The sequence below is a fragment of the Mytilus trossulus genome, chromosome 14 (assembly GCF_036588685.1).
Source record: "Mytilus trossulus isolate FHL-02 chromosome 14, PNRI_Mtr1.1.1.hap1, whole genome shotgun sequence".
NCBI lineage: Eukaryota > Metazoa > Mollusca > Bivalvia > Mytilida > Mytilidae > Mytilus > Mytilus trossulus.
Window position 1 is genome coordinate 23,008,640 of NC_086386.1, and position 26,885 is coordinate 23,035,524.

Consider the following 26,885-nt stretch of genomic DNA (forward strand, 5'->3'; position numbering starts at 1 on the left):
TTATTATGGTCTCTATACCGGTATAACAGAGGTAGATGCTTTTTCTGATCTGTTTTTGTACTGGTTTCGTTGTTCCTTTTCTAATGTTAAAACTAATGAGAAAATGAGAAAGAAAAAAAAACACATGTTACTCCCGCCAAATGTGTATGTGCCTATCCCGAGTAAGATACTTCGTCAATTGGTTTCTTTAGTTATATCTAAATTGATTTGGTCTTTAGTAATATGGTTTTGACGGAAGATCTTTAATAAAATGTAACTTTTTTAACTCTAGGCGAATCTAATCAGGCTCATGGTAAATGACATTTTCGTTTATAAAAATGAAATGTTCTTTTTATAAAATAAGAACTTCAAATTTTGTAATTTGTTTGGAAAATACAAAGTAAAGGAATAATATAGACACTGCGAAAAAGGTTTAACTTTTGAAAACTCTTTCCTTAGTTCAGAATATACAAACACGTATGACAATCGTACAAACATTATAATTACATCTGGTTGGAGATCTTGATTACAGGTGTTGCGGGATTGCCTAATATTAATCAAATTTGCAGAAATTTAGTGCAAAGATAAAATTTCAGGGAAATTTCAGAATATTCATTGTTTATCCCTGAAATAAACGATACTAGTATACGTTCCCTCGTTGGTGTTTATTGAAAGCGATATTCAATATCTTCATAGGCAAAAAAAAATGTCAGCGGTTATCTCGCTTTTAAGTCTTTTTGTTAATTCATCTGTTTTAAAACCAGAATTATTAACTTTAAACCATGAAAGACTGAAATGATCGGGAATGGTGCAATATAAATATGATCATGATATTAATGAAAATACAATGCAAATAATTCGACATGAAAAGAAATATATAATGCAACAATAGTTTACAATATTAAAGTAAACAACCAAAAAAGCACAATAATACATAAAATATAAAGGGATCCTCAAAATCAGCAATACAACCTATTGTCTGTTTCTACTTTCATACTTTTTATATTCCTGATGCAAATGTTTGAATAATGTGTCACCAACATTCACTGTTTTTTGTCCGCTTAATATGTATAAAGCATAAACAGCCAGTAAATATCTCATGAGCATGAGAAATGAAGAGAATCATATTAATTCTAAAACTAACGGCTTAGTATTGTCGTACAAAGTAAACTGAACACGTGCTGTATACTTTCATTTTTGTAGACACTGACAACATGTCACGTGCAAGTTGAGTCTGCGCATATTGTAAATAATAATAGGAACAGCCGATGAAAGCATCTCTTACTCAAGTTTGGATTTCATTTTGATCCGTTCGTCAATAGATATCTATATTCACCCGTAATTGTATGCAATGATATAGGTTCATTTGATTATATTCGGAAAAGCCATCCTTTATTTCGTTTTTTCATGGCAAACCGCAAGTTCAAACAACCTAGTTCACCACTGTCTTCGTCCAGAATTCTAAAATTCACTGCATAATCTCCCTGAAAGTAAAAACATATTGAGAACTTAAAAAAAGAGTTTGACGTCACAAATTTATAACAAAATAATTGGGGAGAGGCAATTATAAAAAACAAAGAAACGGGTTGAACTCATGTGATCCTGAAAGCTAAATAAATCCTGCTCCACTCTTTACACCCGTCGTGTGCCCAAACAATCAGCATTCGGATATATCTAAATTCTTTTGATAACAAACAATATCAGAAAGCCGCATTAAGATACTCTATTTTTTGGTTTTTAAGACATACTATTTAGATAAAATGCATATTTGTCTCTACATGTTTACTACACAGTATCCATAGATTCCTCGTCAAGATGTACTTAAGAACCCTAATGTCATGGCTAAAATTTACAGTTCATTAGACTAAAATATCATTATAAAGTGTCAGCTAATTCTAAAGCATGAATTTTGCGATGTAAACAGTAGTATTGCTAGCTGTCATATAATGAAAGGAGCGTGTGACCGGTCCTCCATGTCAAAAATTTTGACTTTGACATGGTCATATGCGTAAATAAAAGTATAGTAACAAGCTACGACCTTAAAGTTAATAAACAAAAGATACAAAAACTTTTACTGTTTACAAACTATATCGATTAAATCGTCAATTTTCTGGAGTCATGAAGAGGAATACGTAGATAGACTTTTACCTACACGTACCTACTTTATCTCGGTAGATTATCTTAAAGGGTGTAAATGTTATAAAAAGATAAGTGTCATGTTATCGTGTCAGGGTAAAAGGTGTTGACAGAATTCCATGTATATATCGAATAACCTTGTAATGTATATATTGCATGATGTTTGTTATGTTTTGTAAATGTTACCAGATTTTCATTCAGGATAATAACCCTTAAATTGTAAGATAGCATGGCAGTGTAAATAAAAATATCTGACAAAGATTTTCTATAATGGGAACGATATGATATGAAACGATAGGAAGTAGAAAAAAAACAAAAGCAAGGAGTAGTGCTGGTAATGTCGTTCTTCATCTTAAAGCCGCAATGATGCCTTCAACACGGAGCAAACATTCTCAATACACAGCATGATCACTCATTGACATTCATATCTCGCATCTTTAATTGTTTTATTCAGGAAATATGTGCATATTTTCAAGGTTTTAAAATTTCGTCGTAGATGTGCATTGCAGTTATTTCCCCTATTGCATGATTCTTTTATGGACTACTTCTTCAAGACAAATTTGTCTTCGATAATACTCTTTTTTTATATAACTGTATCGGAAATAATAAGCCTCCGTGAAAAAAAATCCAAAATGTCTTCGTGCGCTTCAAAAATTTTCTTGTCAGTTTAAAAGAAAAAACATATTTATTTTGAAAAAGGACACGATTAATCCCTTTGACAATTCACAGCTATTTCAAAATTGACTTGATTCACATAAAATAGTACAAACAAAAGTCTAACAAAGGAAAGTTTCACTTTGAGATTCTTCGTTATTTTTTTGTTCCGTACATAACATAAATATCCTAAAATAAGAAGAAAAAAATAAATCGTTTAAATAACTGATCTTTTGAACAAAAAAATCTTTAAAATAACGACCCGACACCAGTCAACTTTTCATTAAAATTTAAGTTCAGAAATCACATAGTCGAGACGAAGCAGACTTGACAGGAAAAATAAAAAAAATGATGTCTGCAAACAAACTTAATTCAGTAGTCTTAAATCGACAGACTGCACATTTCTTTATTCTATTTAAATAGAAGCTTTTAACGCTATTAGAGAGAAGAGAAAAAAATGTTTATATAATACGGTAACGTATAATTACTTGTACTCATTAGAGAACCATAGGTTTATCTGTTGTAAGTGGAGGTTAAGCGTGGTTAATAATGCGTTATTGAACCTTATAATAATTTGTTAGCTATTTACCGTCTACGAGACATATTATGTTGTTCTTCTATGTGAAGGAAAATAGATAAATATTAATTATTTGTGCTAAATCATCTAATCATTTTCCGCTATTCAGATTCTGATGTAAAATACAAAAGAAATGTAATGAACTAGAACTGAGAAAACTAACAACACGTTGTTTAACAGCCTTAGGCTTTGCTTCCTAGGTGGTCCATTAAAATACACATCACTGTCATTTGAGAGTGTTGGCCGAAACTCTTTCTTATTAATCAATTCATGATAAACGCCTCTTTCTATCGAGATGTTCTTTATACACGTGCCACTAAATTGACGTTAGTTGTGTTTTAAAGTAAATGTATAATTTAAGGAACGACCAATTAATTACGTATTTAGAGAACATCAAGAGGATGCTTATTGTATATTATAAGCAAAAATGCTTTGGCACTTTAAACAGATTTCTTGACATATTCAAAGTTTCCCACATAGTAAAATAATTATCTTTCAAGACTTTAATTTCTCAAATACTGGCTATATCGTTCCTATTTCTGTTTTAAATACAGCAATGAAATCAAAAGATATATCAAATTGTAAAATTTATTTTAACATTATTAAGATGATACCTACAATATTGCCAGCTAATGAGTTGGCAGTATCATGTCATAGGACAGAGAACAATAATTACAAATTTTAAAACAATTAGGTGAACGAATTTTGTCAAGATAATTGTTGGGTTTTTTTTTCAAATAAAGATGTGGTTTGATTGCCAAATAAGCAACCATCAATACAATCCAAAAGGTGTGAACTACTACACGTCACGGCATACTGATCGGGATGGGATATAACGCATTTTGCAGGATTTAATACATTTGAATGCAGTTACTCGTACCAACCAAACACTGGAGACAACAAAATATAAAACCAGAGTGCAAACATCTATTGGGAGGAACTTGACTAATAAGATCGGAGCTAACCAAAAACAAAATAACAAAAAGACAAAAGATTCAAAGTATCGAACTAAGAGTCCTTTCAGTTTCTGAAAGTTTCTTCAAAGCCCAATTTCAACAAAAAATAATCCAAGACTAAAAATTATGTATAGTGTAAAGATGTCAACCGATGAAAGTATGACCTTGCGCAATGTCAAATTAAAGGTTCGACAATTGTTTGGTCGTGTAGCGATCGTTTTAGTTTTCTTGTGTTTTGTAGACAATTCGTTTATGTGTTGGTTTTTTTTTCTTTCTTTATCGTACAGTCGTCTACATTTCTGAGACATACTGTTTTAACACTCCACTCCCGTTCTGATGGTATTTCTAGATTTGTTTATTCAACATCCCAACTAGTTTTTACTAAATTCACACTTTCAGCATTGACAAAGGTGTAACAAAACATTTTGTGGTTTCTTTCACTGTATACTTCATTGTCACATCAACAAAAAATAGAAATAAAGATTTATCGCAACTTCACAGGAATTAATGTGTTCTTCTTTATATTTACAAATGACGTAAAATATGTAAAGATAAGCAATGAATTGTACAACGTGACAAAAATAAACCGTTTACTGCACGATTGCTGTGTTACAAAATGACGTCAGAGCTATTTACCCGTCAACTATAACAATAGTAGAAGTAGCTACTTTGTACCGGAAGTTCGAACAAGATTGTAGTAAATTAGATTTATCTTCAGATGATCACTATGATGAAAGATCTAGATGCCTTGATTGGCATTTGCCCTGTATCAGCTTGACACTGACGGAAACGATATACGAACTTGTTTTATTAGTTAAACAAACTGCCTGATCGATATCTGCCTCTCTTTTTTTTACATTCTTTATGATTTGAATTATTTTTACTTAATATTTGTCCATAGATTTGCTTATCTTTTCCAATTATATATGCAAATTACAAACAATTAACTCGTTTGGGGTTTGGTTTCATTTTGGATTATAAAATTTTATGAAGAATCATGAATTGAATTTAACATATAAAAAATCCAAAACCATAGTTAGTTCTAATAGTTTCATTTTTATAGTATTCTTTCTATTTCTTTATAAAATTTTGTAAACAATTAAAGTTTCTCATTAAACTTTAACAATAACCATCTAGAGTCGTTTCTTCTGAAATTATTTGATAATTTTTTCATTTTAAATTACAAAAAAATGTAAACTGTGAGTATCGTTCATTTAAGGGACGACCGTTGAGCTGCCCGAAAGGGGGGAGGGGTAAGTTTTTTTCTAAAAAAATATTCTGATCTGTAATTTGATATAATAAAAAAGTTATGGTCAAGCAGATGGAAAAAAATTCTGAATCAATGTTTTTACACTACCTTAAAAGAGGGACGAAAGATACCAAAGGGACAGTCAAACTCGTAAATCTAAAACAAACTGACAACGCCATGGCTAAAAATGAAAAAGACAAACAGAAAAACAATAGTACACATGACACAACATAGAAAACTAAAGAATAAACAACACGAACCCCACCAAAAACTAGGGGTGATCTCAGGTGCTCCGGAAGGGTAAGCAGATCCTGCTCCACATGCGGCACCCGTCGTGTTGCTTATGTGATTACAAATCCGGTAAATAGTCTAAATCGGTAGGTCAAATTCATGAAAGGGAAGGGGATTGTAGTTACGACGTAAGGAACATATCCGATATCATTTGTGAAACGGCTATTCCATAACGGTCAACCAACTCGTGATGGCGTCTGTAAAATTTACGAAGGGATGATTTCAACTTCACCATTTGGAACTCTTGGTTTAATAGCTTCCTTGTGAGCAGTAACCCTCTATCAAGAAAATCATGATAGGAAATGCAAGCACGGGAATATCGTATCAATTGGGAGAGATATACCCCGTATGCAGGTGCTGCTGGAAGTGCTAGATTTTAAAAACAAAATTATGACCCCCTGAAGTTAAATGGTTGCTGCCTTAGTTCTTTCAGTTTTGTGGTCATAATATCAATTGATAATACTATACACCTAGAGTTGAAAAAAACACCAAAACAAACAGTGTAATGTTAATTAAATTATTTAAAAACCAACACAAATGCTCTTTTTTTTAGATAACATCCATAAATAAAAATGACTCGTTTGCTTTTGTTAAAATGAGGTTTTTTTCTTATCTAACAGATAAATTGAGATAAAATCATAAAACTGTGATAATTTGTTGTTGTTTAAAATAAAGCATTTAACGTTGAGTACATAAAAAATAACTTATTTCTAATGTTACTAAATGCATTATTAATCGCTTCGGAGAGAATAATTGATAAACTACAATATCTATGAATTGGTATTTTTCTATTTTTTAGAACATTTCGATAATGTAAATCTCAGTGCAGATAAAAAAAATCTTTTTAATAGATTTTAACCTGATTTATCAAATACGCTGTAAAATACTATATTTTTCTTTTCTTTAATTCGTAAAATTTAAACAGATTCTCACAGTGGTATCTTTTAATATAAATACTTTACTTGTTTTACCACACACGAGCTATTTTTCATAAAACGTATCAATAAATAATCCTAAAAAGTCATTATTTTTTCTTGGAGGACATTTAACAATATAATGCGAATATGCAAAATTTAATCTACTAGGAGACTAGATTCAATTCAAGTACACATTTCCACAAGACCATTATGTGTTTAACTTCATTCAAGTTTCTCAAAGATAATTATACAAATATTAGATTTTTTCCAAGCAAAATCAATCAAAAGTCACATACATGATGAGTGCGATTTGACAGGTATCTATGTTTAAAATATCAATAATTCAAGTTTGAAATTATTGCATATACAAAGGAATTTGAACCCAAACGAATGTTTGTACATCTATATCAATAAGTAGTACTATTGTTTTCATATTTTTTTTAACGGCTAAAATAATTCAATTCCGTTTAAAAGTAAAATTTATTTTTAAAATAAGTTTGAATCCAATCACTTTTGTATTGACAAATTTCGCATCTTACATATTTTATTTTTGTTGTGAAGAAAGACGGCAAAATCATTTTTCCAATATACAAACATATATGTGCAGTGTCTTCTTTGCAGATGTTTATCAAACAAACGATTCGTTCCTCGTTCCATCAAATACAGTTTGGCATATACTAGTAATACGAAGTGTCAGATTTTAAAACCTGGTTTTACAGCTAGCTTAACCTGTCACTTGTATGACAGTCGTAAAATTGTTTACTATATTGACAACTATCGTTACATTTATACATGACTCATCAGTTGCGTTCGAATAAAAGCAGTTAGGAGGTCAAACAAGTACGAAGTCATAGATAAAGTTGAGAATAGATAACATATATCAACATATATCAAGATGTAAAAATAAATTATGCTTACTCTTACTTTAACAAAAGAGCCAGCGTATCCACCTATTCTAGGTATATTTACGGCTAGGTTTTTCACACTAAATACTCCAGCATGGAATGGACAATAACACTGAATATCTAAATGTCTTAAACGTTTCGGACATCTTTGTCTCTTTTCAAATCTTTCTAAATTTTGGCAAATATTGTCATACGTGCTGAAAAATAAATCAAAACTGTTGTATATGTTATTTAGAGATACATTTTGGGAAATACAAGTAGACGGGAAAGCTACATTTTTAAACGAAGCACAGAAACAATACATCGGATATATGAAAAAAAGATATAAGTTGTTTTGGATTTTCAAATTTTTTGGTCTCGAGCATCACGGAAAAGACATTACTTGCCGAATTCGCATCTGGTGCAGAAAAAAACGGGCTTTTTTCACGACAATGTATGACATATGCTCTGATTTTAAGTTTCCATCAGTTGATTTCCATTTCTGAAAAGTAATGTTCCATTTCATTTATTATCATTGACTCTTCCAGAACTCGACTTTTCGACAAAACGAAACTGCTGCTCCATACTCGGTTTACTATGGTATAATTCGATTTAATTGTTATTCACTTAGCAGGTATGAAAACATATAATGAACATTTGATGTGTTGATATGAAAACGAATGTATTTGTAAACCATAAAAGGTTATATATAAGAATCAAAGAAAATAAACGTTTGCAATAATAATTCGAAAGAAGAGAGAAAAGACTGATTTTCACCAATGTGTGAATTCAACTTGTGTCGCTGCATTTGTCATTACGATATTAAGTACGTAGTATGGTAACACAATGTAAACTATGGTCTCTTTTTTTTTCTTTGGGATGAAGCGGCGGATATTTATATGACGTGTGCAACTCTTTAGAAATGAAACCGATACGTTCTTTTTGTGTATAAATTACTTAATTGTATAATTATATCTGTCAAATTGTTATCCTCAATTTTGAATTTTGGCCCACATTTAATTTTACACCTCTAAATTTGAAAATTGTTTTTTTATTGTTATTATTTACTGTTCATACTGAATTCATAAAGTAGTTAAATAAAACTAAGTACAAAGTAAATGACATCTATCATAAACATGTAATTACTACGGACATAATGATATATAAACACCATATTAAGTCCAGTAGACCGCACACGTCGTCAGGTTCCACCCTGATATATACAGTCAGTTCTATAGAATCAAAACTATTATAGAAAGCAGATCTTCTCAATTACATCTTGTCTTACGCGACATCCTTGCTCGTACAAGGATCTTATACTCTCGTTTTCTATAATAGGTATCTCCCATTATGTTAATTGGTCCACCTAATTTCAACGCTTTGTTATATGTTACGGATCAAACAGTGTATTGCGAATTAAAGAAGGGACGACGACTTACATTTTATCAAAGCGCGACAAGGTTGTATTGTCAAGTATTGTTATTTCAGAAAACATCGTTCAATATATTGAAAACACGACAACAAATTTAAGTTGTTATTTAAAAGTGGAAAAAGGGTTTGGTACAATTTTTAAACGCGATTCCCAACACCTTACACTTGGTTGGTAATTGAATTTGTGGATTTGTTGTATAATCCATCTAGAAGATAGCATGTTGGTACTCCTTTGATTGAAATATACGTTTTGATTGTAAATTTCAATTTATTTATTATAAATATGTAAACACCATGATGTCATTAAACATGTTAAACGTATTTCAGTGTTTTGCATTTACCACGTTTTCTTTAAAAAATTATTTTGTACTTCTAAATGTTATTAGTAGTTATCAGGATTATACTTTAATACGCCAGGCGCGCGTTTTGTCTACATAAAACTCATCAGTGACGCTCAGATCAAAATAGTTATAAAGCCAAACAAGTAGAAGAGCCTTGAGGACCCACAATTCCAAAATGTTGTGCCGAATACGGCTAAGGTGATCTATTCCTGGGATAATATCCCACGTCTTTTGTACTATCATATAATGTTCTTTTTCCTAACAACTTGAAATATTTCAAATAGAATATCGACAATTCCTTCTTTTATTTCAGTTGATGAGATACTATTTCTGAATGATTATCAAATTAGTTAAGAACTCTTAAGTCAATGTTCATCTTAAATAGTCATTTAGATCTGAATAGCCCTAAAAAGACTTAACAATAAATTATTGAGTCATTTTGGGAATTTCGAAATGCGGTACGTTCAGACTGTTCAGGTGATGCTATTTACCTTAATACATCATCTTCATGCTGAATTGTCTGAAAAGCTGAACAGTACTGAATTGAATACATGCGATTCGTCTGATCAGTACTGGATTGAATACATGCGAATCGTCTGATCAGTACTGGATTGAATACATGCGAATCGTCTGATCAGTACTGAATGGAATACAAGCAAATCGTCTGATCAGTACTGGATTGAAAAAAAAACAAATTGTCTCATCGGTACTGAATTTGCCCTAATAAATAAGTCTTAAAATTGACTGACTAACATATTGTTCTGACTGTTTAGATGACGTCAAGATCAAAATTACCGTCTCAAATAAAAATTGAATTTGTAGTATTTCCTCTGCTATCCCTTTCAATAAATTGTCTCTTCTGTTGTGTCGTAGTACTCCTCTTATATTTGATGTGTTTCCCTCAGTTTTAGTTTGTAACCCGGATTTGTTTTCTTTTCTCAATCGATTTATGAACTTCGAATAGAATATACTGCTGTTGCCATTATTTTACGCACATTCTATGATAATATTATAAGTGCATTTTACTTACCATGATCCTATCTGGTTTTCAAAGCACGGTAGACTAAATGGAATTCTGTTAAAGAAATATTTTGTAACTTTCATCTCTATAGAAATACGTCTAGGTAAGGCATGTGTGATATTTCCCGCCATAGAAAGTTCCAGCGTTCCCGGTGTTACTATAGGATTTGGATGAATTTTCACATGATGAAAAAGTATAGGACGATTTGGATCAGAACCTGCAAAACAAATTAAAAGCTTATACAGAACAACACTTTGAAAAGTCTATTTTGCCAATATTTGGATTTTTATGAATCAAAAGTTATCATTGGTACCAGGATTATAATTTGATACGTCAAACACGCGTTTCGTCTACATAAGACTCATCAGTGCCGCTCAGATCAAAATAGTCAAAAAGCCAAACAAGTATAAAGTTGAAGAGCATTGAGAATCCAAAATTCCAAAAAGTTGTGCCAAATACAGCTAAGGTAATCTATTCCTGGGATAAGAAAATCCTTAATTTTTCGAAAAATTCAAAGTTCTGTAGCAGGAAATTTATAAAAATGACCATATAATTGATATTTGTGTCAACACCAAAGTGCTGACTACTGGGTTGGTGCTTGACCAATGCCCATTTAATGTGTGTTTTTTAGCTAAAAAAGTAATCATGTTTTCGTATGATACTTGTTTATACATATGTTGATATCTGAAGCTCTCAACTTCACAATATGTGTACTACCATATAATATATAATATATAATATACAATATTTGTGTTGTTTTTAAATTAAGGAAACACTATATCACTATATGAATAATATTCATTTCATATAAAACATGTTCTTATTTCATAACAAAAAAACACATATTTTTTTTATTCCTGTGAAATTATTTTTAAGTATTAATTTTAGTCATCCTACGACAGTATTTTTGAAATTATCTGAATGATTTTGACTGCACTTAAAAATGGAAGTGTCAAGGAGGCAGATAGTTTGGAATTTTGTTCTTCTTGAGTTAAACTTTTTTTTTTTACATATTTGCCATACTAATTATTTGTGGAATTTACTTTCCTTATAAGCTCTTAATACATGTCATCTTCAATGGGGCCTTTGCGTGGGTATGGATAAAATAATTAATAATATTTGACATAAATATAATTTGGCATTTTAAGTCTATGCTATCCCTTTTTAATTCTTCGTTTTCTTTTAAGTATTATTGACATTTGTTTTAAGTCATTTACTGATGCTTAAATTTATATAGTGAACAACGATTTCAGTTCGTATAGGAGTCAACGTATATTTTAAACTTCAACAAAATCTATATTTCTTTCTTTTTTTAAATCCTTAATGCTTAAAGATTTCAAAATATATATGTAAGACCACAACAGTTTTCTTACATACGAGTAATACAAATTAGAGGCAACTGTAGTTGACCAATTCTTGAAACTAATTGATCATTAACAAATCAAGAGGAGATATCATGTGGAGGTTTTCTGGTGAACCTCATAAGGAGTAAAACCGCTGTGTTCGTAAAAGGCACGTGTCTCTTCTTATCGGGTTTCCCGCCATGCAAATCGCGATTTGTTGCAAACGTCACGATAAGGATTTTAACTCGATCGGTAAATCAAAAGATCAGATGACTTTTCGATCAAAATTAATATTCTAAAAGTTTTTCAGATGCACATTCTGGACCTTAAGTCTATATTTGATAATGGATTTTATAATTTTTTCGGTGTATCTTCGAAATTGTATTTAGTTGTTCTTCGACTTAAATGAGGAAAATGTGTACGTAGTTTTAATAGTCAACAGTCAAGGAAAACGACGATGAACTAAAAGATTATTAAATTCTGTGTACTGAGTAGATATGTTTTTATTTTTTAGGATTCAAGAATTTGAGTGAGAGTTGGTGTTTGTTTATAAGGGGCTATTGAACCAGGAGTTTCAAATGATGAAGTAAAAACGTCACGTCGAAAGTCCAACCAACGTCATCACGAGTTGGTTGACCGTTATGGAATATCTGTTTCACAGATGACGATGGATATATTCCAACTGTTGTTACCACAATATCGCTCTCTTTTCCTTAAATGTGACTCACCGATTCAGTCTTATTACCGGATTTGAACTTAAAAAGTAAAATAAGAACAATACGTAACTCCGATGAAAATTTAAAATGGAAAGTCCCCAATTAAACGGCAAAATCAAAATCTCAAACACATCAATAAATGGATAACAACTGACATATTTCTGACTTGTTACAGACATTGTCGTATGTAGAAAATGGTTGATTGAATCTGTTTTTAAAGCTATCTATACATCTTAATGAGCAACACGAAGAGTAGCAAATGTTAAGCTGGATCTGCTTATCTCTCCCGAGCGCCTAAAATTTTCTCCGTTTTTTAATGAAGTCGGGGGTAAAGTTGTCTGTTCTTAAATGAAAACGGTAACATGCCCACTCAATGATGTCCAATGTATACAAGTGCATACACCAAAATGTTCTTTTCTCGAGAAATTCATAATTCTAACATAACAAAAATAAAGTAAGAGAAACCAAATATAGTTTTGACTTTTTTTAAATTTGTCTTTTAATTGTAATACTTACTGTCATTTATAGCAATTTCATTAAACGTTTTAAAAAAATAGAAGTAAAACATCTTGCCATTAATGGTTATATTTAGTAGATCGCACCTGTTATACTGTAAATTAAATCGAATCGTTCAATTGAAAGTAACTTTCCACGTAAGTATCAATTAACATGTTGAACAAATGCCTACCGCATTTAATGATGTTTTCTTTTCATCATATATTCAGTTAAAGTCGTAAAAGACAACAGTGTGTCAAAACAGGAAGGTATCAATCATTTTATAATAGGCTTCAAACGTCTTGTTCTTCTATTGTTCATTCATTAATGCGCGAGTGTAATTGTTTTAGTTATTAACGTTAACAAATTGTAATTAAGTACCTTTCTATAGAAGGTTTGACCTGTCTGTTTTTAACAGAATCTCTACCTTGGTGTGCAATAAATCTGCCATTGGCATTGACGGGTCTTGATTGACTTCGGTTCATTTTAGATTTCGACTCGTTCTTTAATTTTTGGTACGAAAATAGGAATGTGTATTACAACACGACACTAGGGACGGGTTAAGACTACGGTGACTTTCATGCAACATTTCAACGTAACGATACGGTTTTTAGAAGTGAAATTTAGCACTTGTAAGCAGGATTGGGACATTTCACATTGTATGATTTAGCACATCTCTTCAACTGCTCGATATTTTATCTTTAACATACATATGTCCGGGGAAGATAAAACAATCTTTTCCTGTTTTTCAAGTGTTTATGTTTAAGCAATCATGATTATGTCAAATACAGAAGAGAGGTTTGCACTAAGGAAATTTATCAAGTGGTTTTTTCTTTTACGTTTCTTTTTTTTGACAACGAAAATTGGTTGTTGTCGTAACAATATATTGACGTATTTTTAGTATTCTAACTGGTCAAAAATCACCAGTTAACAGGTGTGTCAAATGCCTAGTATTTAGCAATTGTTGTGACACTTTCAAGTGCAATTCAATTATTCTCACATGGAGTTTCAAGTTGACATGCTCAATATAATTACAGGTTTATTATATCACAGGAATTTCAAGGAGGTGACCACTATGTCATTTCATTTACTGAATGGGTTAACCACAACGACCACAGTGATCTAACTAAAAACCACATATTAAATAATATATCATGTGTTGACCACAAATTAACACTAAATGCCACATTTATGTTGTCGTATTTTGCCGTTTAACTTGCATACTTTAAATATCTGCCATATTTGTCAAGATATAAAGAAATATAGTATGGCTGTTCATATATATATGTAGGACTCAAATCTATTATGGGTTCCAAATCTATGGCAGATTATTAATCTATGGTAAATATGACGTCATGTCATCTATGGCAGATTGTTTTAGATTCCTAATCTATGGCGGATTATTTTTTAGATTTCTAATCTGTGGCAATTATTTTAGTTTTCTAATAATGGCAGATTTTCTGCACAAGTCGAACAAATCAGTACATATCTGACCATATCTGAAGCATATATGTAATATCACAAATCTAAGGTTGAAATCATGTGCCCCGAAGAATTGGTATTTCATACTCTGTACCTGGCCCATCACAACACAAAAAGCAATTATTTTTTTTTACTAATTACATGTATATCTATTTGGGCGTAAGATGATATAAATATTTTGTAAATGATGACTATTTAAGTCCGGTTATGAACAATGACTCGCTTTATACATGTGCCTTTCAAAAAACAATTCCTTAGTTCTCCAACAGTATACAGTCATTCGACATATTGATAGAGAAAAATGAAATTAATCTATGACATCTTTATTTTCCCCGTATCTGAGCAAAAGATTATTTGCTACAATAATACAGGTAGTCACTGTTGCATAGCTGATAATATACTTTTATGTAACATATAAAATAAAATAGAAAAGACCAAAAGGATACATAAAAAAACCATGAAAACAGCAAAAAGCAAACCAAAATGCACAGTAACAACTTGTATAATAAAGGGTGAAGGCAACGTAAGGAACACCAGAAGAGAAAACAAGGCCTGAAACAAACACATTCTCAAATGTTTTTGTTTATGAATAAGGATCCCTTGCAAACTTGCTTTTTGATCTTTTTCTTTTTTTCTGTATTGCATTGTATAACAAAACCGTCCCCATGAGCGGCAGCTTTGACGCTACATGACGTTTTTTAAATGCGACGGAAATTGCGTTATTTCAAAATCTGCCATAGATTTGGAGAAAACAAAAACCTACAATAGATTTGTGATTTTTTTCGGCGTTTGTGACATCATATTTGCCGTTGATATAGAATTTGCCATATATCTGGAACCCGCCATAGATTTGAGTCCTACATATATTTATTCATTGTAATTTTGTATGCATATGTACATGAATAAAAAGTACTGTTTCGATAGAGAAAATGTCGATATGTTAAAGTGACGTTGGAAAATATATTTTCCGTGGCGTTCCGTTTTGTCTTTATAAAAATAACAATTTTATGATGAGAGTAGCACAGTAAGTTCTATCAACTCCCACGTATAAGTATTTTCAAACAAAACCTAACGGCTTTGATTATTTCTATGCGTGTCAAATTAATGTTAGTTTTTTTAAAGTTTTTTTTAATTATTTTTTCTAATGAAAATTTTATACTTGTACATTAAAACAATTTAAAAAAATGGACAAATCACTTTTGAGACTTTATTGTAGATTTCTGACAGTAGCAGTTTTAACAATAAGTTTATTACCAATCTCTGCAAAGAAAAGATTAAATATCTCATTGAAATTTAATGATGTTTTCAATCAAGATTTGTCACTTTTTACTGTTAATGTTCTTAAAGAATACTAAACAGAAGACTAAGCTATATCATATTATTATAGCTAGAAAATAAAGTTGTCAATGACATGTCAAACTGAATTATAAAATAAGATAAAGTTTCTTAATTTGATGTAGTCAATCCTTTATAATTTTGTGCAATCAAAAAGTAAAAAGTGTTTCAATCGTATATTTCTTTTGAAGAAATACCTATCGATAAGATATAGGAATTGTATTTCAAACGATTTGAATATGTATTGCAATGAATATATGTAGTATAATTATACGAATGGGTTAACATATACAAAATGCTGCTTCACCAATTTCAATTAAATCTATCAAATACTCCATAGAAACTTGAACTTAGTTAAATATAAGTGCATTTCATGTCAAAGGTTGGATTAATACAATAGGTGTATGTTTCGTATGTTGGCCCTTCGCTGTAGGTAGAATTTGTTACCTAATAACAGATTTTTTTCTCACCTGGCTCAAAATTGACATTTACATGTTTCTTATACTAGTGCTACCGATTAGTCTTACAAACAGTCGTACCTATAAAAGTTTGAAGTATTGACAGTTTTTCACAACTATTTGCAAATTTCATATTATCATTTTCTCACAACCAGCGAAGTCAGCAAGTATCATGGGTATGAATAAAGCCAAAAGAACGTAAGGATGGTTTATTCATTGCAATATTTCTATTTCAAAACTTCGTAGATAACTGCGAAAAATCACATTTTCATACAAATAAGAAACTTAATAATTTAATGAAAGAGTTCAAATAGATTCTTCTATAATTTTTAAAATAAGGCAAAGGCAAAAAGTTAATAAAGTAAATATAAGTAACAGTAGTTTCGAAATTCATAAATCGATTGAGAAAAATAAATCCGGGTTACAAACTAAAACTGAAGGAAACGCATTAAGGGAATACGATACAGTAGCAGGGGCAGATAATAACGTTTTCAAAACTGTTCGTGTTGTTTTCGCGACGTTAGTAACCAGAACGTTGTAATTTCGCGATGTTTCTAATAAAAACGTTAACATTTCGCGACGTCGCTTTAAAAGAAGTCATATTTCGCGGAAAATTCACTGACGTCATTAATTTGGATTGTGCGAATTTCAAAAAAGGACCTGCTAAAAAAGTGGCCATGCCGTTTCTAATGACGGAGAAACCCGCCGAAAAGCAGTGAGATTAAAGGAAATACTTGAGATGTACAAAAATAAATCAAATAAAATTTTGTATGACGAAATTGAAAAAATGTTAATAGACACAGAAGAGAGTACTGACAGTATAACATGGAAAGACGGGAAAAGAATTGTGGAGCTATTTAGTCTGGCACTGAAAAACTGCCTTAACATTTCGGCCCAGCGGAATCTGCTCAGCGTAGAGAAAGAAAATTGCAAGGAATTGGGGTCTATCTTACTATCCGTTGCTTAAACATGCTGAAAAACATTTTACCAATAACACAATTCGGAAAAAAAAAACTACCTGCAATAGCTAATTATGAGTATTGGTACCTGCTTAACGTCCAGTGGCAAATATTTAATTGCACATTTATGACATCCAAATGTTATTTTTATTTTGTTCATTGTTTTGTACTTAAATCCGACCGTAATTTAAGTTTCCCGTTTGAGTTGTTTTGCATTTGTCATGTAGGGGGCCTTTCATAGCTTACTATGCGGTATGGGTTTTACTCATTGTTGAAGGCAGTCCGATGTTCTATAGTCGTTTAGCCATTTGGTCTCTGGTTAAGATTTGATTCATAGGTAATCATATTACCATGTCTTACTATTTGCATGTCCCTATTGTACTTCAATGTGTTGAGAGATAAAAATAGAAGTATCGGCAAATGTACACTAATTGCAGATAGACAGATCAGAAAGTGTAAACACGTTAAAACTCGTCGTATAGTTAGACGATCGGACAGACGAACAAAGTGTTTTCAAGGGGGTTTCATCATGGAAGGGGGGGGGGTTCCGATCCCGGATTATTGTTTTGTCAGATTCCCGTATCCCGCTTACACTTTGTACGTCAGAAATTCTCATTTTTTGCGATTTACCTGGTCCTGCAAGACCTCATTTCCCGTTTTCACGACACAATAATTTGACTTTCACGTGTCACGCTTACATAAAATCGGCAATCCCGCGTCACGCTTCGACCCCAATGAGACCCGCTTTCAATATAGCTCTACTTCTAGACAAACAAGTACGCCAATATGCATACGTATACGCCTTAAAAAAAGGTTATGTAACTTATCTTTTGATAAAGACATCGTACAATGTTATTCTCTTATACTGGCTGCTGTACTTCCTATGAACAATTATATTACAACCTCATTTTCGGTCGATTGAGGCAATAATGGCATGAGTTAAATTGTACAAATTAAACTAGCTCTTAAATTATTATAAAACAAGAAGTACTGCTTATAATTTAAATTTGAAAGATGATTATCTTTTGAATGTAAAAAAAAATCAAAATACGTCGGGACCTTTTAAAGTCCTGTTGACGATACGGTATCAGTTTTGTCATTGTTGAAGGTAATACTGTTATCAATTTATAGTATCGCCTCTCTTAATTTATAGTTGGTTCACATGTCAATAATGTTGTCTATCCTCTTACAGTACATGAAGCAATTTAGAACTAATGTTGGAAGGAGATGCACCTTGTATCTGATTTTCTTTTTTGCCGTACATCTGACAAAGCAATCTGCTAGAATCCTTTTTTCTAGTCTTTTTTTTTTATTATGAAAAGGATCCTGTCCAAATTTCGTTTCGTAAATATTTAGAACAAATGTTTTCTAATTTTATGATTTACCATCTAATAAATTTTTATGATAAGTGTCAACGCTTTGAAAAACACCTGCATATACTTGACAGTGAACTCGTGTACGGCGGGAATGATTACACGACGTTGTTGCGATTAAAACTTAATTTAACGTAATTTAGCGCCATATTGACAGACGTCGTAAAAAATTAAGGTTTATGGCTTTTATTGAAAAAACAAGCACATGGACCCCATTATTTTTCTTTTGAAATCAATCAAGCACTGTTTCAAGAGTACTCCGCCAAAATTTCAGGAAAAAATCAACGATCAATTTTTTTCTGCACTTCCGAAAAGACGCAAAAATATGGTCAATTTCTTTATTTCGGATATAGCACTCTAAATCCGGAATATGATGATTTAATTTAACCTTAAACTTATTTCAGCATGTTGATGCCATGGATCAAGGGAATATTTTACAAAAAACCCGGTGAAGTTATGACTTTTTGTTCAAAAGTATCGTTACTTTCTTTAAAAGGCATAATTTATGAAATTTCAGGAATTTTCTTCCAAATATGCAAATTTCAAACCAAATTATCTCAAAAAGTAAGTCATGAAGGTACTTTTTTCTTTGCATATTTGAAAAGTACACATTGAAATTGACCTTCTATCAAAATTTAAAAAAAAAATCAACGAGGGATCTCTACTGTATCGTATGCAATAAATATAAGAGGAGAACTACGACACAACTGAAACACAACATTAAAACGTAACACACACAGAAACGAACTATAGTATAAAAATGGCCATTTTCCTGACTTGGTACAGGACATTTTAAGAAAAAGAAACTGGTTTTGTGGCATGTACATTTTTTGACTAGAATACATATAAATATATTGGATGCAGTATTTAAAAAGATGTTTGAAAATGTATATTGGAATTTGATAGGACTGACATACGAATGAGGGATTAAGCTAGCGATAAACCAGTTTTATTTAAGAAATAATTGATGCAAGCTATAATAGTACTTAATTGTAGTTTTAACATGGGTAGGCATTATATGCGTGCCTATTTTTGCCCGAGCGATAGTGTGGGCTAAAATAACACGAATATAACGCCAACCCATGTTACAACTACATTAAAGTATTGCTTGCATCAATTATTTCGATTCTGATTAGGACAATTAAGCAAACGACTGGCAATATGATTATTCAGAGGGAGGAGTTTGAACAGCCAGCATGAAAGGCTGTCATATCTAGGTCAAATATGTCAATTTCCATTCACTCAACAGTCATAATAAATAAATTAGTAACAACATGTGCATCATTTAAATATATTAAATGCATGCCAATTTTCATACTCTGCAGTAGTCAATATATGCATGTGTAAACAAGTTGTATCGAATATATAGAGCATGGGTTTAGTCACAAAGCGAAAGAAGCACGTCATATTAGAATCCCTAACTTTCTACATATGAAAATGCACCAAGTCAGGTATATAAACTCATCATAGATACCAGGACTAAATTTTGTATATACGCTAGACACGTGTTTCGTCTACAAAAGACTGATAAGTGACGCTCGAATATAGCAATTGTTATCCATTCATTTGGTGTGTTTGAGCTTTTGGTTTAACCTCTTGATTTCGTTCTGAGTTTTCCTCGGAGTTCAATATTTTTTGTGATTGTACTTTTTTTGTATATATACAGTTATTCTTCACTCGTGTTAAGTGTTTGAGCTTTGATTTTGCCATTCGATAAGGGAATTTCCGTTTTGAATTTTCATTGCTGTTTGGTATATTTGTTATTTTACTTTTATTCTGATATTTAGTATTTAGATGCTTCAAATAGTTTTCATAAGAATCATCAGTTTAGATCGAATCATTACAGTTTGAATGATAAATCAGGTTAAACGACTCCGTTATGCATTTGCATTACCTGCTGATCACTATATCTGGCTCAGACTATGTGTGGCTGCATAATAAAACTTTACCGCAATGTTTCAATATTTGATATCATATTAATTTACAGAAAATAAACATATCAAATATATTTTACAGTGTCAATGTTGGCACATAAAAATAACATATACTTCGATAAAAATTTAGGGCAACATTGTAAGGTTTATAAATTTGCTGTAGCAAATTTTCGTCTTTCTAGAAGTGGGATATGAACCCATACTCCTGTGAAATTTCAGCCTTCACTTTTCCCACCCTATACCACTAGCCCAACTAAGCTTTATAAAATATGATAACTTTCCTTGTGATGCCTTTCTTTATCAGCTTTATTTATATAGTTGTGAGTGTAACACACTATAAGTAATGTAATTTGGCAATGGATTCTTTCAGATTACCTATGTTTTTGTATGTATTTGTCTGTCATGAAGTATAATAATATTCAGTCCAATCCATGTACTTTATTTTAAACACTAAATATGTGACAAATTTATGACAGACTTTCTCAATGTTAAAACTAAGGATTCGACATTTTATGTATATAAGTCCTTTAAATATTTCTTTAATCTATATTCTATCCTAAGATCCTCTAACTCTGCACAGGTGGTAGAAATGGGATAGCTTCATATATATAAATAAATAAAGTGTCACAGCAGGTGGCCCTGTTTGATCTATTGAAAATAAAGGTATCTAATTAATTTAGAGAACCCTGAAATTAATATTGTTGATAGAATGTGGTCAATTGACCGCAATATTATCAGTTTTTCTTTGTAAATTGTTTACTATTTCCTCAATCCTATTGTTTATTGCATTAATAAACACACCTGAATTACAGTTAAAGATATTATAGCACTTCTTTATTTCAAACGTAAATTAGTATAGATATTTCGTATTTTTATTGTAAACGACATAATGCTCTTCATACGTGCTAGAATTCCCTTTTACAGTGGTATTACCATATACATGTCGGACTAGATGAGTATTTGGAACCATACGCGTCACCGTTGAAATTGACTTAATACCCTAATATATCGTATCACGCAGCAGCTATAAAATGCCAGCTTTTCACTCACAAGCAAAACTAGTTTACTTCAAACGACAATGCACAACCAAAAAGTGTCCCAGAAAATCAATAGTGCTTTGTGATGGAGAATGTCAGTATGATCGTAGATGCTACAATACAATAAAAGATGCTGTTTTTATTGATCGAATGTTAAAACTGTAGTCTCTCGGTGGTTTGACTTTGACGTGAAAAAACAATTTTACAAAATATGACAGTTGTTTTCCATTTTTTTATGTGTTTGAGCTTTTGATTTTGCATTTGGCCTGGGACTTTCCATTGAGATATTTTCTTTGAAATCGGTATTTTTTTTAAATTCAAGACGTCTTGATTGTTCATATCCTACAAGTATGATATTCTCATGTGGTCTGACCACCGCATATGTTTGGACCATTTGAATATACACATATGGTCATGACCAAAATAGTTATCAAAGGTACCAGGATTATAACTTAGTACGACAGACAAGCGTCTTTATTAGACTCATCAGTGACGCTCTTTTCAAAATATTTATAAAGCCAAACAAGTACAAAGTTGAAGAGCATTATGAACCAAACTTTCAAAAAATTGTGCCAAATACGGCTAAGGTAATCTATTCCTGGGATAAGAAAATTCTTAGTTTTTCGATAAATTTAAAGTTTTGTAAACAGGAAATTAATAAAAATGACCACATTAGCTATTTGGCCTTTTTAACTTTTTTGGATTCGAGCGTCACTGATGAGTCTTTTGTAAACGAAACGTGCGTCTGGCGTATATACAAGATTTAGTCCTGGTATCTATGATGAGTTTATTAAATACTCATATTGTCAGAAACATATCATAGCACTCGTATTTCTTCTAACTACGATTGACAAATCAGATTTTATTCTTCCATTGGTACCTTCCGTCTCTTTTTCAAATTAATTTTCATTTGATACCATTTTGCAAAACATCACAACTAAATTTTTTATATACACAGTATCCATATATTACTATCAATTTTGTATCTACTTATCATACAATATTATAAACTATCAATCCCTTAATATTTGTATTTGAATAGTAAGTAAACATATCATAACAAAATCTTAAGTGTACCGAACATGATAGGCACAACGAAATATATATCAAATGAAAGTTTGTCCTTCAAACAGGTGTTCAATCGCATCCGAAACAAATAATCTTCAAACTTTATCTGTGTATATTCAACTTAGACGTTAATTACGTAATTTGAATTTACTACTATGAAGCGACGTAAAGTTTACAGGTAAATTTTATATGTCTAAATGGTTAAATCAATAATTCATTATCATAGTTTTCTAAAATATGTGTCAATGGTCCTCTTTATATGACCATTACATCAGGAAAAAGCGTAAAATCTTTTAATTCAAATAAAGAGGCAATGGTCATCCATGACATTTTGAAAATACCTAAGATCTTAATGAATTTAAACAGGTGCTCGGTCACGCAATAGACGTCATTGTATCACCAGGTGTGTTCATATTTCTAATTTTTCACCGTAGATGATAAACTAAGCCGAATCGTGTGTGCATGTTTGAGATTGTTTGGTTTTTGGTTTTTGTTTTGGTGGGAGGGGGCATTAACCTGCTGAATCTAAAGAGACGGAGCTTACTTCACGATGTTCGAAGCTTCTGTTGTTTCGTTCTTACCTACGTTGTTTTTCATTGTCACAGATCTTAGAAGCGACTTTAAAATTAATGCTATGTTAGTGCCACAGTCGTGCGATACAAGAAGTTGTAATTGAACATAAAGTTCAATAGTTCCTAAATAGTAGTATACCAATGTCAGTTATAAGGGTTATATTATCTGCAACTAAACAGATTGTATCAACATTTTTACACATATTTCTTTATTATTTTTTTTACTTATTTATTTGTTTAAATGATATGTTGTTATAGCTAAGCTAACATACATTTTAAACAAAACCAGTTTAGTTTTCATAAATTGATGAAGTCATAAAACAATGACGTCACGATCCTCATGGCAAGTAAATCAAATCGCGTTTAAAGATGATGGACATTTACTGTCTGATTTGAATAAATCAATACCTGTTTTGTTGCAAATGCCATTCTACTTTGCCTGGTATCTTTGTATGTTCTAAACCAAATATGATTTCATACTAGAGTAATATTACATTTCATAGCACGCATTACTATGGATATCCTATTAAAGCAAGTATAACTCCTCAATAGAAATTATTTTCATAATGCTTACAGTATTTTAACCCACTATTTTAAGATGTTAATTATATAAATTCGTTCAGAGATTTTAATTATAATGTCAAACATTTATCTACCCTTCATCATTCCGTTTTTCTTGTAACTCCATATAGTCCATTGTTAACTTAATAGCTTGCGTTGAAATTTTCCTATACTCAAATATGAAGGGAAAAAAATTACGCTATGAAATTACAAATTCATTTTAGGATTTAACAACTAGAAAAATCACTCTTTGAACTCGACAATAAGGCATATTTATAGTAGCTGATGTTTTAAATAGCCTCTCCCGATCTATAAATATAAACCAATTATATGTTCCACTTATCATTATTTTATGGAATTTCCTGTTATTAAATCAATAAAGGTAATGAGGCTAGGTTATCTTGATAATTGATATCGTTGATATACTAGTGGAAAACGGTTGGCACTAGTAGAAAAAAAATTAATAATAAGCACGGAATTAAAACAAGAAAGTTGGAAAGATGCTGCTTAAAGAGCGCTGGATCTTCTTATCCTAAGCAAAAGTCAAAATAAAATATGTACAGACCAATAAAGAGTCTAAAATATTAACTTAATAACTTAAAAACAGACTGCACCAAATCAATAAAAAAAAAAGAAGAATTCGATGTGTTGACTGAAGATTTTGGTCTGATATGATTACGTTTTGAGATCTGTCAAAAAAACAGCTAAGACAATCTGGACCAACACTTCTTTTGAAGGGCTTCATCTCTTAGAATCGACACTTATTTCTGCAGAACCTTAAAGAGTATATTTATTCATCTTTTAATACGTTTATTCATTTAAGCAGACTCCTACACTGTTCCCTATTTTAAAAATGTATGGTTTTAAAATAGATTGTTGGTAGTTCTTTAAAATTGAATTGCAAGCTGGTAATATCTCTAATAATCAATATATAACTTACTTTCAAAATATAAATTTTAAAGTGTTACATTGTGTAGCGTAATTGTTAAATATTTATAACTTTTCTCTAAATTCTTCAACATGAATTATTTTGCAAAATGCATACAGAGTCCCTAACTTTTTAATGATTTTCAGATAATTAACAGTAGGTCACACTAACATGAATGTTTTCCTATAATTCTATGAGGTGTAGACTGGCAATTGGGTTACTCTGAGGTCTTACTTTTTAGGACGTACCTAACCTATATTAATCGTGGAAATAATATTAATTCTTTCATTTATTCTTCAATTAATTGTACTGAATGTTTGTTAACGTTAGAATTACGTGTGTTCCATCAATATATTCAACTTTGATGTACCTGTTGAATTTTTTTATTCTCACATTTGAATGAAAGTTAGTTTCATTCAATTCAGTAAATTAAATTTCAAGCAATTATTTGTTTTCATTTATAAGTTCAGATGCTTTAGTTGTGAAATAAATTATATACAAACGATCGTTTCTTTTTCAGATTACTTCGACGTACTTTAATTTATCAATGTCGTAAAATAAACATGTGTGGTTTGAAATCAATTTCATGTTCACGGACATTGAAATTGCACGTTGCAAAAGCCATTTCTTTTTCAAACAAGCCAAGATATACGACCTGTGCTTTCTATTTTATTATTAATCTGTATGTGAATAAATCAAATTTGAAAATAAAAGATTTAATCTTATAAAATGCTTCCCATCTTCCAAAATAAATCACTGCCAAACGATCAGTGTGGGATAGATGTAGGGGGTTAGGTATATTTCATGGAGGTAGATGTTTATTTCATTTGGTTGAACCCAACAATTAGGTACAATACATAAGTTGATTAATTGTTTTAAGACATCAAATGATCTATCCGTACCAGCAAATGCGTATAATACTAACATTAACTTGTAATAATTGAACATTAAATGGAAATTAACTATTCACATCTCAGATAATATTTGGGTGATGAAGTACAAAACTTACATGAAAGATTTAATATTTTGAAAAATGTTACATTTGAAATAAAATAAAATTCATATCTATATCATAAAAAAGGAGGGCTTTACAAACAAGTAATTGCCATTGAATAATTATGATGATCGGAGATTTCAACTTCAAATTCGTAGAACTTTCGACTAAATCGTTTAGTTGGCTTTTTTAAATGCTGGGTTTGAAATGATCAATAAAAATACTTCAAGATATATGCATCAAATGTATTCCCTTATTGTTAAAATTACTTTTATCAGCATTACTTAGATGATGCTTCATCCATGTTGGTGGCCATAGGCGACATTTTTTTCTTCTAATGGAATTAACAATATAAGAAATACTAATATACAAATAAACTCCAACTCACCGCAGTCTGAAAATTTGAAGGATTTGTTGTCCCTTTTTCTCCTGCCTAGTATAGTTGTACACCCAGTCAATAAAAGAAACAAAGCTGGAAATAAAGTTATCTTGTTGTGATTGAAATTAACCATTATTTCATCAAAGCATCAATAATTAAAGTGTTATGTCCAATGTCTTATCTTATGTCATACAAATAATGATAGTGTATCCAACTTTTGTCTGTAGAATATAATTTTGTTAATTAATTCAAATATTAATTAAAATTTTCGTCATTGAACACCTTTTAAATATATCCAGTAAATTCCTCTGCAATTCCATTATTATTGAATTATGCATATGACAAGCGTTGATATCTAAGTGTCAGAATTCGTAGAACATATTACAGTCGCATGTTCATTCGTACAAATATTTACAGTGATCGGCAGATCACATAAAACTGTTAAGACCTCACACATCGAAAGCAGATCGGACGTCCCGGGGAACACCCCCACTTTACTTTACCAAAAGTTAAATGTTCTGGGCAGCGGCTAAGTTGGAAGGTTGGATCACTTCACTCCATATTTACAAGATAAAAGTTAACCTTTTACAGAAGCTACTGAACCGTATGATTATCTTGTATAATATACATTCAATGTTTAATATTGTTCGCTTGTAGCTTTGATTTACTAAACCGATATTTTTTAAAAGTTTATCCTATTTGTCGATATTCATTATGTGTATAATACATGCCAACACTGATTTTAAACTATCCAGTAGCAAATTTGCTAAAATGTATGGAGGTTTATATTAAAAATGTAAAAGTGGCGGTCAGTC

The 26,885-nt window shown here is 31.1% G+C and overlaps 1 protein-coding gene across 2 annotated transcripts; it reads right to left on the minus strand.

Moving 5' to 3' along the window:
- Positions 1-519: 519 nt before the first annotated feature.
- Positions 520-26,885, minus strand: LOC134696577 (ganglioside GM2 activator-like). 2 transcript variants are annotated; one of them, XM_063558432.1, is made up of 4 exons: positions 26,080-26,885; positions 10,446-10,653; positions 7,678-7,861; positions 520-1,463 (listed from the first exon to the last, which is right to left on the minus strand). In XM_063558432.1, the coding sequence occupies exons 1-4, from the start codon at positions 26,201-26,203 to the stop codon at positions 1,350-1,352; spliced, it is 630 nt and encodes a 209-aa protein (XP_063414502.1). In that variant the 5' UTR covers positions 26,204-26,885; the 3' UTR covers positions 520-1,349. The 2 variants fall into 2 exon arrangements, with proteins under 2 accessions (XP_063414502.1, XP_063414503.1); XM_063558433.1 differs by having other exon boundaries at positions 7,684-7,861; positions 26,080-26,882.